The 15,537-nt window shown below is 40.1% G+C and overlaps 1 protein-coding gene across 6 annotated transcripts in view; it reads right to left on the bottom strand.

Annotated features, from left to right (window-relative positions):
* Positions 1 to 15,537, bottom strand: part of PIEZO2 (piezo type mechanosensitive ion channel component 2) — a 478,008-nt gene that overhangs the window by 389,176 nt on the left and 73,295 nt on the right. For all 6 annotated transcript variants that reach the window (XM_016933287.4, XM_016933289.4, XM_054671877.2 and 3 more), the window contains exon 2: positions 6,229 to 6,324. In XM_016933287.4, the coding sequence (XP_016788776.4) occupies positions 6,229 to 6,324 (96 nt within the window). The remainder of the gene's footprint in view (positions 1 to 6,228; positions 6,325 to 15,537) is intronic.

Genomic DNA, 15,537 nt, shown 5'->3' with positions numbered 1-15,537 from the left:
TCTGCACCAAGTGGACCTAATAGACATCTACAGAAGTCTCCACCCCAAATCAACAGAATATACATTCTTCTCAGCACCACACCGCACTTATTCCAAAATTGACCACATAGTTGGAACTAAAGCTCTCCTCAGCAAATGTAAAAGAACAGAAATTATAAGAAACTGTCTCTCAGACCACAGTGCAATCAAACTAGAACTCAGGATTAAGAAACTCATTCAAAACCACTCAACTACATGGAAACTGAACAACCTGCTCCTGAATGACTACTGGGTACATAATGAAATGAGGGCAGAAATAAAGATGTTCTTTGAAACCAACGAGAACAAAGACACAACGTACCAGAATCTCTGGGACACATTCAAAGCAGTGTGTAGAGGGAAATTTATAGCACTAAATGCCCACAAGAGAAAGCAGGAAAGATCTAAAATTGACACCCTAACATCACAATTAAAAGAACTAGAGAAGCAAGAGCAAACACATTCAAAAGCTAGCAGAAGGCAAGAAATAACTAAGATCAGAGCAGAACTGAAGGAGATAGAGACCAAAAAACCCTTCAAAAAATCAATGAATCCAGGAGCTGGTTTTTTGAAAAGATCAACAAAATTGATAGACTGCTAGCAAGGCTAATAAAGAAGAAAAGAGAGAAGAATCAAATAGACACAATAAAAAATGACAAAGGGGATATCACCACCGATCCCACAGAAATACAAACTACCATCAGAGAATACTATAAACACCTCTGTGCAAATAAACTAGAAAATCTAGAAGAAAAGGATAAATTCCTTGACACATACACCCTCCCAAGACTAAACCAGGAAGAAGTTGAATCTCTGAATAGACCAATAACAGGCTCTGAAATTGAGGCAATAATTAATAGCTTACCAACCAGAAAAAGTCCAGGACCAGATGGATTCACAGCCGAATTCTACCAGAGGTACAAGGAGGAGCTGGTACCATTCCTTCTGAAACTATTCCAATCAAAAAAGAGGGAATCCTCCCTAACTCATTTTATGAGGCCAGCATCATCCTGATACTAAAGCCTGGCAGAGACACAACAAAACAAGAGAATTTTAGACCAATATCCCTGATGAATATCAATGCAAAAGTCCTCAATAAAATACTAGCAAACCTAATCCAGCAGCACATAAAAAGCTTATCCACCATGATCAAGTGGGCTTCATCCCTGGGATGCAAGGCTGGTTCAACATATGAAAATCAATAAATGTAATCCAGCATATAAACAGAACCAATGACAAAAACCGTATGATTATCTTAATAGATGCAGAAAAGGCCTTTGACAAAATTCAATAACGCTTCATGCTAAAAACTCTCAATAAATTAGGTATTGACGGGACGTATCTCAAAATAATAAGAGCTATCTATGACAAACCCACAGCCAATATCATACTGAATGGGCAAAAACTAGAAGCATTCCCTTTGAAAACTGGCACAAGACAGGGATGCCCTCTCTCACCACTCCTATTCAACATAGTGTTGGAAGTTCTGGCCAGGGCAATCAGGCAGGAGAAGGAAATAAAGGGTATTCAATTAGGAAAAGAGGAAGTCAAATTGTCCCTGTTTGCAGATGACATGATTGTATATCTAGAAAACCCCATTGTCTCAGCCCACAGTCTCCTTAAGCTCATAGGCAACTTCAGCAAAGTCTCAGGATACAAAATCAATGTGCAAAAATCACAAGCATTCTTATACACCGATAACAGACAAACAGAGAGCTAAATCATGAGTGAACTCCCATTCACAATTGCTTCAAAGAGAATAAAATACCTAGGAATCCAACTTACAAGGGATGTGAAGGACCTCTTCAAGGAGAACTACAAACCACTGCTCAATGAAATAAAAGAGGATACAAACAAATGGAAGAACATTCCATGCTCATGGGTAGGAAGAATCAATATCGTGAAAATGGCCATACTGCCCAAAGTAATTTATAGATTCAATGCCATCCCCATCAAGCTACCAATGACTTTCTTCACAGAATTGGAAAAAACTACTTTAAAGTTCATATGGAACCAAAAAAGAGCCCGCATTGCTAAGTCAATCCTGAGCCAAAAGAACAAAGCTGGAGGCATCATGCTACCTGACTTCAAACTATACTACAAGGCTACAGTAACCAAAACAGCATGGTACTGGTACCAAAACAGAGATATAGACCAATGGAACAGAACAGAGCCCTCAGAAATAATGCCGCATATCTACAACCATCTGATCTTTGACAAACCTGACAAAAACAAGAAATGGGGAAAGGATTCCCTATTTAATAAATGGTGCTGGGAAAACTGGCTAGCCATATGTAGAAAGCTGAAACTGGATCCCTTCCTTACACCTTATACAAAAATCAATTCAAGATGGATTAAAGACTTAAATGTTAGACCTAAAACCATAAAAACTCTAGAAGAAAACCCAGGCAATACCATTCACGACATAGGCATGGGCAAGGACTTCATGTCTAAAACACCAAAAGCAATGGCAACAAAAGCCAAAATTGACAAATGGGATCTAATTTAACTAAAGAGCCTCTGCACAGCAAAAGAAACTACCATCAGAGTGAACATGCAACCTACAGAATGGGAGAAAATTTTTGCAATCTACTCATCTGACAAAGGGCTAATATCCAGAATCTACAATGAACCCAAACAAATTTACAAGAAAAAAACAAACAACCCCATCAAAAAGTGGGTGAAGTATATGAAGAGACACTTCTCAAAAGAGGACATTTATGCAGCCAAAAGACACATGAAAAAATGCTCATCATCACTGGCCATCAGAGAAATGCAAATCAAAACCACAATGAGATACCATCTTACACCAGTTAGAATGGCCATCATTAAAAAGTCAGGAAACAACAGGTGCTGGAGAGGATGTGGAGAAATAGGAACACTTTTACACTGTTGGTGGGACTGTAAACTAGTTCAACCATTGTGGAAGTCAGTGTGGCAATTCCTCAGGGATCTAGAACTAGAAATACCATTTGACACAGCAATCGCATTACTGGGTATATACCCAAAGGACTACAAATCATGCTGCTATAAAGACACATGCACATGTATGTTTACTGCGGCATTATTCACAATAGCAAAGACTTGGAACCAAACCAAATGTCCAACAATGATAGACTGGATTAAGAAAATGTGGCACATATATGCCATGGAATACTATGCAGTATTATATTATATGCAGCATATTATAAAAAAGGATGAGTTCATGTCCTTTGTAGGGACATGGATGAAGCTGGAAACCATCATTCTCAGCAAACTATCACAAGGACAAAAAAACAAACACCACATGTCCTCACTCATAGGTGGGAATTGAACAATGAGAACACATGGACATAGGAAGGGGAACATCACACACCGGGGCCTGTTGTGGGGTGGGGGGAGGGGGGAGGGATAGCATTAGGAGATATACCTAATGTTAAATGATGAGTTAATGGGTGCAGCACACCAACATGGCACATGTATACATATGTAACTAACCTGCACGTTGTGCACATGTACCTTAAAACTTAAAGTATAATAATAAAAAAAAGACTGCCCCAAGAATGACATCAAAGTTCCACCTTCTAAGTTATGAGACTAGTATTCTCCACATCCTGGGCACCTACCTCTATGGATATACACATTGGAAAAATAGTCACACAAGAAAAAAACCTCATCAGACCAAATGGTGGGCAGAGGGCCACGGAGCCATGCTTACATGTATGAATCCCACTTCCAGTTCAGGTGGGGTCTGCATTAGCACATCCTGCCAGCAATACATGGTGGCCTAACAGGCTCCTAAGGCTGATTCAAACTTATTGTTTCAGCTGCAGGCTGCCTGGGAGCAGGGAGTGCAGGACTTGCTGACAGTCCCTTCGGTTTGCCAATGTACTTTCATACAATTCACAGAATGTGTATTAACACACACTGGAAAGTCTGAGTATGCTTGAACCTGAGTTTTCCCTAGAAAGCCATGCTGCATTCACTCTTCCAGATCCATCATGCACCACACAGGACCTTGCACCACAAGTAATGTCTAACCGGGGTGTCTAACTTTTGACTTCCCTGGCCGCATTGGAAGAAGAAGAATTGTCTTGGGCCACACATAACACTAACACTAATGATATCTGATGAGAAAAAAAAAAAAAAAGTCCTCGCATAAATCTCATATTGTTTTAAGAAACTTCGGAAATTTGTGTTGGGCCACATTCAAAACTGTCCTGGGTCCCAGGTTGGACAAGCTTGGTCTAACACAAGATGCCTCAAAACACAGATTTTAGAAACGCATGTGTTCTGCCTACATGTTCAGAAAAAAATGTGATATCCTTGCTTGGAGCCCCTCTGCAACTATATAAACAAACACATAAATGAGGTTATGTTGAATATTAGTCATGGTTCTTGGTGCTAAATGGAGAAAGAGGAAAATAAGTCATCTGAATGCTGCTTTCAGTTGCTCACTGGAAGGATGTGTGTGGATTTTCCTTTCCAACTCCTTCTTCCCTCCTCTTTTACCACGAGCAGTGCCAGCAGAAGCCTGTGCACCTGTTTGTGCTCTGTTTGTGCACTGACCTTGTAACATTTTGTTAGTTCATGATATTTCTTTACACAGAGAGGATTAAGTTTTTTCCTTTTGATTTTATGTTTCACCTATGATGTCCCTGATAGTGTCAGTCCCTGGCACATCTGAGTATGAACTGATGTCCATAAACCATCAACTGTTTGGCACGTCTGACACTGCTGCATATTCAGGGCTGGTTAGTTTGGGAAAAAGAAAAAGTCAGGGGTTGTCACAGAAGTATGTAGGGGGAAATCCCAGTTACTTGATTTCCAAATAAAACAATAAAGGGCCACACTGATGTAAAAGTGATAGGTAACTTAATTGGATATATAAAGGTAGTCATTTTTAAAGCACTTTATTGTGAATGCACACACAACCTTCTTTCTTTGGTAAAGGAGCTCCACACCGTAGAATAGTAGTTGCCTGTATGCTATAATCTTGTTTCTCAGGCCGGAAACTATTCTGTTTATGCTAATTCCTTTAGGAATGAGGCTGTGGTGGGTGGGGTCTCATTAACAATGTATTTTTAGTTTTATAAGGATTTGCATAAACTCACATTTCTCTACCCTTTATATGCATTGTGTATTAAGGATTTAGGTGACTTAGAATTACTGTTATTTAGAGACAGGAAAATCAACATGCCATCTGCAGTCATAACTACTATGATGAATGATCATAACATGCCTTATGAAGTTTATAGGGAATGAGGGAGAATGGGAAAGACAGAGTCATTATTTGTTGTTCTGTGTACACCGTGGTCTTTACTTCTTTTTCTAAAGAGTTGATCACTAACAAGGAAATCACCAATGACCTTTCCCACACCACTCCATAGATGGGGTCAAACAACTTCCTTTTCCTTTCATGTAAACATACAGCCATTGCACTCACCTACGACATTTGGCACAGGCCGTACTTCTCATAACGGTAGAGTTTTGAAAAAAAGACAATTTACTAAATTAACTCAGTGTGGTTTAATTTTAATACTTGTGACAGAACTTCAAGTTGAAAAATTCACAAACCAGAGCACGTTTCCTAATTAGAGCCTCAGAAATTATAGTCACCACTTTATATTCCATGCCTTCAGGTTCTTATAGGGTAACCAGAATGGGAGCTGAAGTGTTGCAGAAACACACTTGAGGAGCTACATCTTCAAATCAAATTATTCTCTTTCATTATGTTATTGAGACATATTTAAGAAACCTTAACTAATGTATGAAGTTATGACTGGGACAAATCTTCCTACCCCATTCTCCCGTAAATGGCTCATAAATGTCAAATGCTGCTCGGCCTCTTCCAGTTGCCACCACACTCTCCCCACAACCCAAAAAACAAATGCATGTACCAATGTTGTCATGCCATTTGTCTTATTTTATTGACAATACTTTGAGTTAGTAGTGTTAACTAGCCAAAACATTCCAGTGATACTGCCATGCTTACTATGAAGCCCTAATAGGGAATTTGTTAACTGTGTAAGTGACAAACATGCATCACAAACAACTTCTATACAGCTCTACTTAGTGTAGTTCTTAAAACGTTTGACACCCACTCCATGCCATACTAGCCCTGCTGCATAGATAACATCTCTGCCATTAGATAAAGGCCATCCCAAGGAGCCCAGCAAAATACATTCAGACTGTATAACTCTGTGGTATACAATAACAAAATTCTCTTACCTTGCATCGTTGTTTTTGTTGGTTCTGAGAACAGAGGAATGAGCAAGAGGTAGATAAGGTAGACAAAGGAGAGCCCATTGTATCGGAATGCACATGCTGTGGGTGGGAAGAGAGAAGAGAGTGAGAAGATCATTAACAAAGGCAGGTTGACAAAACCAGGGGTGCATAACAAAAGATGGTCTCAGATGTCACTGGATCAAACAGTGTCACTTCCTGAATAGATATGTCAATTAAACAGTAATAAATTAGGTATTTATTCTATGTTCATCACTGTGTTGAGCATGACGAGAAACAGATAATTAAAATACATCATCACTGGTCTTGAAATCTAACCAAGAAATCTGAAGGTAAAAGACAAAACTATTGAAAATAATAATAGCTACAATAATTTAAGGGATACATAGTACAAAAAGATGTAAATTGTGACACCAAACACATAAAATGTTATTGGGGGTGGACTATAAAAGTGCAGACTTTTTGTTTTTTTGTTTGTGACTGAGTTTTGCCCTGTTGCCTAGGCTGGAGTGCAATGGCATGATCTCGGCTCACTGCAACCTCTGCCTCCTGGGTTCAAGTGATTCTCCTGTCTCAGCCTCCCAAGTAGCTGGGATTACAGGTGCACCCCACCACGCCTGGCTAATTTTTATATTTTTAGTAGAGACGGGGTTTCGCCATGTTGGCCAGGCTGGTCTTGAACTCTTGACCTCAGGTAATCTGCCCACCTCAGCCTCCCAAAGTGATGGGATTACAGGCGTGAGCCACCGCATCTGGCCTAGTGCAGACTTTTTATATATGATTAAAGTTAAGTTGCTATCAGTTTAAAATACTCTGTGATACTATAAAATGCTTTATGTAAGCCTCATGGTCACCACAAAGCAAAAACCTATAGTAGATACAAAGTAGACAAAAAGTACAAAATCGAAGCACACCACTAGAGAAAATCACCAAATCACAAAGGAAGACAGCAAGAGAGAAAGAAATGAAAAAACTGAAGTACAAAACAATCAGAAAATAACAAACAAAATGACAGTAGTAAGTCCTTAGCTACCAATGATTACCTTAATACAATGTATACTATTAGGTGATGGTTATACTAAAAGCCCAGACTTCACTACTAGGCAATATATCTATGTAATAAAACTGCACTTGTACACCCTAAATATATAAAAATAAAAAAGAACATTTTTTTCCTCCATTAGGCCCTATTAGGCCAATGGAGAAATCTAGCAATAAAAGGCAAATGTAAGCATACTTTCTTTAAGAAAAAAAAAATTATCTTGAATGTAAATGGATTAAATTCTCCAATCAAAAGACATAGCTTGGATGAAAGAATCTTTTAAAGACCCAAGTATATGCTGCCTGCAAGAAACTCACTTCACATTTAAGAATACACAGAGACTGAAGGTGAAAGGATGGAAAAAGATATTCTATGCAAATCAAAACCAAAGGACAGCAGGGATAGCTAGACTTATATCAGATAAAATAGACTTTAAGTTAAGAACTGTAAAATGAGACAAAGAAATAGAGGGATCAATTGTAATGGTTGTAAATATATATGCACCCAAGAATGGAACATCTACATATATAAAGCAAATATCAACGGATATAAATGAAGAGATAGACTATAATGTAATAATAGCAGGGACCTCAATATCCATTTTTACAAATGGACAGATTATCCAGACAGAAAATTAATAAGAAAACATCAGACTTAAACTACATTTTTGACCAAATGAATCTAACAGACACATACAGAACATTCTATCCAACAGCAGCAGAATACACATTCTTTTTTTGTTTGTTTGTTTGTTTTGAGACGGAGTCTTGCTCTGTCCCCCAGGCTGCAGTGCAGTGGCATGATCTCAGCTCACTGCAAGCTCCGCCTCCCAGGTTCACGCCATTTTCCTGCCTCAGCCTCCCGAGTAACTGGGACTGCAGGCATCCGCCACACGCCCAGCTAATTTTTCATATTTTTAGTGGAGATGGGGTTTCACTGTGTTAGCCAGGATGGTCTCAGTCTCCTGATCTCGTGATCCACCTGCCTTGGCCACCCAAAGTGCTGGGATTACAGGTGTGAGCCACCGCACCCGGCAGAATACACGTTCTTCTTAAGCACACATGGAGGATTCTCAGAATAGAGCATAAGTTAGGTCACAAAATAAGTCTCAACAATTTTAAGAAAACTGAAATCATATCAAGTGTCTTTTCCAACCACAATGGTACAAAACTAGAAATCAAAAACAGGAGGAATTTCAGAAACTTTGCAAATACACAGAAATTAAACAACACACTCCTAAACAGTCAATGAGTCAAAGAAGAAAGTAAGAAAGTAAAAGGGAGATTAGAAAATACCTTGGGATTAGCAAAATTGGACACACAAGATACCAAAACTTATGGAATCCAGCAAAAGCAGTTCTAAGAGAGAAGCTTATAGCAATAAATGCTTACATAAAAAAAAAGAAAGATCTCAAACAACCTAGCATTACACCTCAAGGAACAAGAAAAAGAAAAGCTAACCAAGCCCAAAGTTGGTAGAAGGAAAGAAATAATAAAGATCAGAGCAGAAACAAATGAAACAGACAATAGAAAACCAATAGAAAAGGCCAACAAAACTATGAGTTGGTTTTTTGAAAAGAAATAGAATCCACAAACCTTAGACTCAGAAGAAGACAGAAGATGCAAAAAATTAAGATTAGAAATGAAAGAGGAGACATTACCACTGATTTCACATGAGTATAAAGGATTATAAGAGATTTCTATGAGCAATTATACATCAATAAACTGGATAACCTAGAGGAAATGAATAAATTCCTAGCAATATACAACCTACCATGATGGAATCATGAAGAAATAAAAAATCTGAGCAGACTAGTAAAAAGTAAGGAGATTGGAATCGGTGATAAAAAGTCTCCCCTCAAAAATAAATGAATAAATAAATAAAAGCCCAGGACCTCATGAATTCTACCAAACATTTAAGGAGAAATAATATCAATTCTTCTCAAATTCTTCCAAGAAAATTAAAGAAGAGGGAATACTTGCAAAGTCATCCTATGTGGTCATCACTACCCTGATACCAAAACCAGACAAGGATAATACAAGGAAAGAAAATTACAGGCCAGTGTCCTTGATGAACACAGATGCACAAGTACTCAACAAAATGCAAGCAAACCCCACTCGGCAATGCATTAAAAGGCTCCTTCATCATGATCAAGTGGGCTTTATCCCAGGGATGCAAGAATGGTTCAACATACCTATAGCTGTCAATGTGATACACCACATTAACAGAATGAAGAACAAAAGCCATATATCTTCTCAAAAGATGCAGAAAAACTATCTGACAAAATTCAACACCCTTCATGGTAAAAATTCTCAACAAATTACATATAGAAGAAATGGACTTCAGCACAATAAAGGCCATATGTAACACACACACAGCTAATATCACACTCAACGATGACAATTTAAAGCTTTTCTTTTAAGACCAGAATCAAGACAAGGATGCCTACTCTTGACACTTCCATTCAATGTGGTACGGGAAGTCCTAGACCGAGGAATTAGGCAAGAAAAAGAAATCAATACATCAAAATTGGAAAGGAAGAGGCAAAGCAAATTTGTGTTTGCAGATGACATGATCTTATATTAAGAAAACCCTAAAGATTCAACCAAAAAATTGTTAGAACTAATTAATTCAGTAAAGTTTCAAAATACAAAATCAACACAAGAAAATCAGTAGTATTTGCTATACGCTAACAATGAACTATCTGAAAAAGAAATTTTAAAAATCCCATTCACAATAGCTACAAATAATACTTAGAAATAAATCTAACCAAGGAGGTGAAAGACCTATAAATGGAAGAATATAAAACATTGATAATAGAAATTGAAGAAGACACAAATACAGTCATGGACCTCTTAGCATCAGCAATATGCTCTGAGAAATGCATTGTTAGGTAGTTTTGTCCTTGTGGGAACTGTGTGCTTACATAAACAGAGATGGTATGCCCTACTGCACACCTAGACAATATGGTGTAGCCTACTGCTCCTAGGCCAAAAACCTATGCAGCATATGTTACTGTGCTGAATACTATAGACAACTGTAATACAATGGTAAGGATTTATGTATCTAAACATATCTAAATACAGAAAAAGTACAGTAAAAATACGGCACTATAATCTTAGGGGACCAACCCCACAGACTGTCAACATTCCTGCTTGGTGACTATCAAGGGGCATGGAGATCAAGCCCTGAACAGAGATGTTTGTTGAAATAATAAGAAAAAACGAACTCTCTGAAGGAAAGAACACTAAAGAGAGGCACGAAGGAGGCAGGTGTTTGTCTTAGCTCTGCCTACATGTGGGATGAGAGGGGGCAAGCAAACTGGCAGGTAGGAAAGAAAAAAGCAGCAGAAAAATTCGAGACGGATATGAGAAAAACCAGGAAAGCCTAGCTTCACAAAGGGAAAGGTTTTCACAAAAGAAGTCCACTGCAAAAGGGAGACTAGACTGTCGTGACTGCCGGTAAGGATGTCCTTGCAGGTCCTCGCAGAAGGGCTTCAGCCCAGAAGGAAGGAAGGAAGTCAACCTATGGAAGTGCAGTGAACGTGCTGCCACAACCAGGAAGCTGGAAGCAAGAAGGGGAGGCCCGGGAGACTGAGCAGAGGACGCCAGGGAACAGACTGGGCCTAAGTGCTCCTGGTCACAGAAGTGCTGGGCATCAGGGACTAGGGCGCAGTCCAGGCTGAGGGGACACATCAGGATGCGAGTGGCGGGTACCCAGACAGGAAGACCAGATCAAGAAGCACTAATCCCAGAATGCGGACAACAGGAGCATAGCACACTCCAGCCAAGGGTCTGCATTAGAACCCGTGGTGCCTGCTTCCATGGCTGATTCTAGAAGTCAGCGAGGAAAGAAGCAAAATGCAATAATTTTATTGCAATAAAAATGCAATAAAGCAAAATCCATGGGAGAAGAGAACAGGAATCGAAAAGAAGTTCTTTTTATCCCAAAGGAGTCATGCACATATTTGTTGCTTTCTACACCACTCCCCACATCCCAACCTCCTTTCTTAAAGATTCAAAGCAGAAAGAAATGTTCACACCACAGATTGGAGTGACAGGCAAATATAGGTGATCTGCAAGAACAAGAACAAGAACACAAGCTCGGATTCTCTTTCCAGCTGCTTTTTCTCTCCTGCTTATTTCTCATCCAGAGTTGAAGTCTTTTATAGAACATTGTAGAGACATTTGGTCATTCATCTGCCAACAAACATGTAGTGAGCACACACTGTGTGATGGGCGTTGTCCCAGGTGTTTGGGCTACATCAGAGAGCAAAACGGAAATGAGAGATTGTACCCTGCCTTTGGGAGCTGACGTTCTGGTGGGGAGACAGTAGTGAACAATGGGCATAGTCAAAGGCAAAGCATGTGGTATGTTGGAAAGGAAGTGCTATGTCCACAAGAAGTCCAGCCAGAGAAGGGAAGGCTGCAGCCTAGGGGAAGGGAGGCTTGCAGGGGAAAGTGAGGTTGAAGCCCAGAGGTGAGGGAGGTGATGAGCTGAGTGAGCGACTCCTGTCAATTCCCATAGGAGAAGCACTCAGGCAAAGTGGAAGCAAGCCTGACCCTTCCAACTCGCGGAAGACAGCCCCAAAGAGCCTAGTGTGCAAGCAGAGGCCTCCAGGAGGCCGGATCATGCCAGGCCTTGCAAGGGCTCCGGGGACTTTGGTTTTCCCTCTGAGTGGCCATGGAAGTGATCATTCTTCCCCTGGGTTTGGGGCTGCCTGGCTCCTGCTCTGCTAGCAGCTCCAGTTTCCCACCCGTGCCCATCCTGCGCTCCATGCTACTGCAAAACTACATCACCTGCATCTGCCCTGTCCTTTCTGCATCAGGCATCTTCCTGCACAGCTCACATGCTTCCCCTCCTGGAAGCTGTCCAGGACCATACCCTCCTCCAAAAGAGATTTCTTAGTCCCTGGTGCCCCCTCAAGCGTATGTCTCATCCAGCACCCCTTGCATGTACTTCTACGTCAGTGGGGCCCTTCAGTAGGGTAGAATCTTTGTTATCTCTGTCATCTCCATACCCATTACTGTATCTGCTCCAGAGTAGGGGATCATGCTTACAAAATGAATGAATGAATAAAAACAAAATGAAAACAGCTTGATCTAAAAGAAACCAAAGGGTATCAAGGTATGCAGAATTTCTGGTGGCAATAAAATCACCCCAATTGACATGGCCCCCAAATAAAAATGTAATAAATAGAACATTTCTCTTTTTTTTAGCCCAGGTGAGATTTTTTTAATGTTAATCCATGTTGGACATAAAATTACCTAATTCTGTGAATTTCTGGGTCAAAAGAAGAATAAAAGTCGCTCATATGATTGTACCATCTTAAAGAGCATGCACAGTGCATGTAACTATTCATTTATGTTAGTAATAGCTCATACTAATGTGCTTACTGTGTGTCAAGCCCGGATCTATGCATTTCACGTCAATTAACTCTTGTAGTTATTATCATCATTTTACAAAGTCTTTTATTTCTTTTTACATGTGAAGAAGCAGGCCCAGTGGGTACAGCTATGTAGGCTGGCTGAGGTTTGCACCACTGCAGTCGGGATCCTGAGTCTGTGCTGTCTTCAAGAAGCACATGACCTCACCACCATACCACATCCTTATTCTGTGTATCTTTCTCACCAGTGAAATGTCAAGGGCTCAGTAAGGTCAAGGCCGGGCTAGGATTACAGGTATAAGCCACCGCCCCCAGGCAACAACTGCTTCTTTATCAAGTGTGATATTGCCTCAGACCCCTTCACGCACCCTCTGCACTTAGCACAGGGCCCTCTGTGAACATGATGGCAAATGCTCTGTATGTATGTTGTTGTTTCAAATTTTTATAACTTTGCTATGTAAGGCTTTATATTATTTGCAATCAAAATACATATATTAAGGAAGATTTCCTATGATTAACTTCGGAGGCGGGAGAACAGAGCCTGGTCTTGGTTTCCCACATCACAACCTTCTAGTTACCATTATTTATAGCAAAGTCCAACAAGCTATGGAGAGGACAAGGGTGGCCCAGGGTGGTGGGCAGCCTCTAAAACCACCCCCAGTGGTCCCCATCTCCTTGTGTTCACATCCATTTGTGCAATCACCTCTTCTTGAGTGTGGGCTGTAGCTAGAGACTCACTTATAATGAACAGAATACAGTAAAAGTATTGGGGCACCACTTCCACAGCTAAGCTACAAAAGGGCTAAGGCTTGTCTTGAGCATCCCCTCTCCCTTGCTCACCCTGCGGGAAGCCAGCTGCTGTGCTACATGGGCCTTCAGAGAGGCCCGTGTGGCAAAGGACTGAGATTTCCACCCAAAAGCCACCCGAGTCAGCTTGGAGGCAGGTCCTGCTCTGACAACGTGCTCACTCGAGTGTCCCTGGATTGCAGCTGCAAGAGACACTGCGTTAGAGGATCCAGCCAAGCCACACGTGGAGTCCTGACTCCTAAGAACTCTGAGACGGTGTTTGTTGTGTTAAGCTGCTAAATGTATGCAGCAATTTGTATGCAGCAATAGATAACTAGTGCACAAACTAAAAAATAAATAAAATAAATAAAAAGTAAACCACCTCCAAAAATCCAGCTTCACTTTTCATTTGAAATCATACCATTTGACAGATGGCAGTCACAATTTTACTTGATGTATGTGAAGATGCTACCCAAAAGTTATCCAAAACTACGAGGGCTTTAAATGCTATTATTTAAGTGAGTTATCTCCATCTAGGGCAAAATATGCCTTTGAACTTGGCAATATGGCACATTCAAGCTAGAAAGGACTTAGAAGACAAATAACAACTGCTTTTTTTTTTTTTTTTTTTTTTTGAGACAGAGTCTGGCTCTGTCGCCCAGGTTGGAGTGCAGTGGCGCAATCTCGGCTCACTGCAACCTCCACCTCTTGGGTTCAAGTGATTCTCCTGCCTCAGCCTCCTGAGTAGCTGGGACAACAGGCGCATGCCACCATGCCCGGCTAATTTTTTGTATTTTTAGTAAAGATGGGGTTTCGCTGTATTAGCCAGGATGGTCTTGAACTCCTGACCTCATGAACCGCCCGCCTCAGCCTCCCAAAGTGCTAGGGTTACAGGCGTGAGCCACCGCGCCCAGCCAATAACTGCTTCTTTATCAAGTGTGATACTGCCTTTGTTCAAGATCTGGAGACATTTAAAGCACATTCATTCCTTTTCATAACGAGCGACCACATTCTCACTGCACAATGTCCCCTGATACCCCACCTTTCTTGGTGGATTCTCAGGGAGCTGTACCTTCATCCTCTGGCAGCAACAATGTTACCATTGACAGAACAACAAAAATGCAGGTCAATGTGTTTAAAGGAAAAAGATTATTTGCTTTAGCTAAGGTGCTTTAGCACTGTAGTTTCCACTATTTGTACCTGGTTTTAACCATCCAAAATTATACAACAGCTGACAGTAATTCCCCAAACAAAAGACCTTTCCAGGCCTGAAGAACTCACAATCAAAAACTGAGATAACAAGTTATCAAGTGAAGTGCTTTATAAACATTAACACTGCCATGTGAATCGTAAACACTTGGACTTGCCTCATTCATGAGTTTTATTTTCTAAAGATGAAAGATGGTGTGCAATTTGGAAAAAACTCAAGAAGTAGGAAAAATGATCGATTTGACTTTGACAATTTACAATGTGTCAATATAGAAAGGGGGAAAATCTCTTGCAAATATGAAATGGTTAAGGTGGCCACATAACATTTGTAAAAATACTTGTGTTGCAATAGATATAGAATAATTTTCCTGTTACTGCACTATGATCACAGACAGGTTTACGTACACTTTAATTTACCATTCTATAGTAGCTCAAGGCAGTAATTTTAGATTATGCTATTAAAGGTAAGTGCTCTCAGAGCTAAATTTTTGGCAAGATGTGCCCTCCCAGTTCCTTTATCCCTTTAGCAAGGCCAAACAAGGTCTCACTCTTAATGGCCTAGGCAACGGTGCCTTAAATGTTTAGAACCTCCATTTCTACTAAGTGTGTTTTAAATGCTCTTTATTGCCTCAAGGAGCTTTGTTTATTTTAACAGTTGCCACAGCAGTAGATAGGTAAACATTACTCCGAATAAGCAACTTTAAAACGAACTGACAAAACAGTTCTGTCGGTCCAGTAATTCTAGAAATTGTTTGTATCTTTAATAATTTTCTTTCTGTAGGCTGAAGCAATTGATTGCTTTTAAAAGGACATTCTTTCAAAATTATGGTTATTTTATGAATAGAAAAAAAGAGAAATAGCTGCAAAGTAT

This window comes from Pan troglodytes, chromosome 17, assembly GCF_028858775.2.
Source record: "Pan troglodytes isolate AG18354 chromosome 17, NHGRI_mPanTro3-v2.0_pri, whole genome shotgun sequence".
NCBI lineage: Eukaryota > Metazoa > Chordata > Mammalia > Primates > Hominidae > Pan > Pan troglodytes.
Note: the sequence above shows the minus strand (reverse complement) of the source record. Positions and strands in the feature narration are given on the sequence as shown.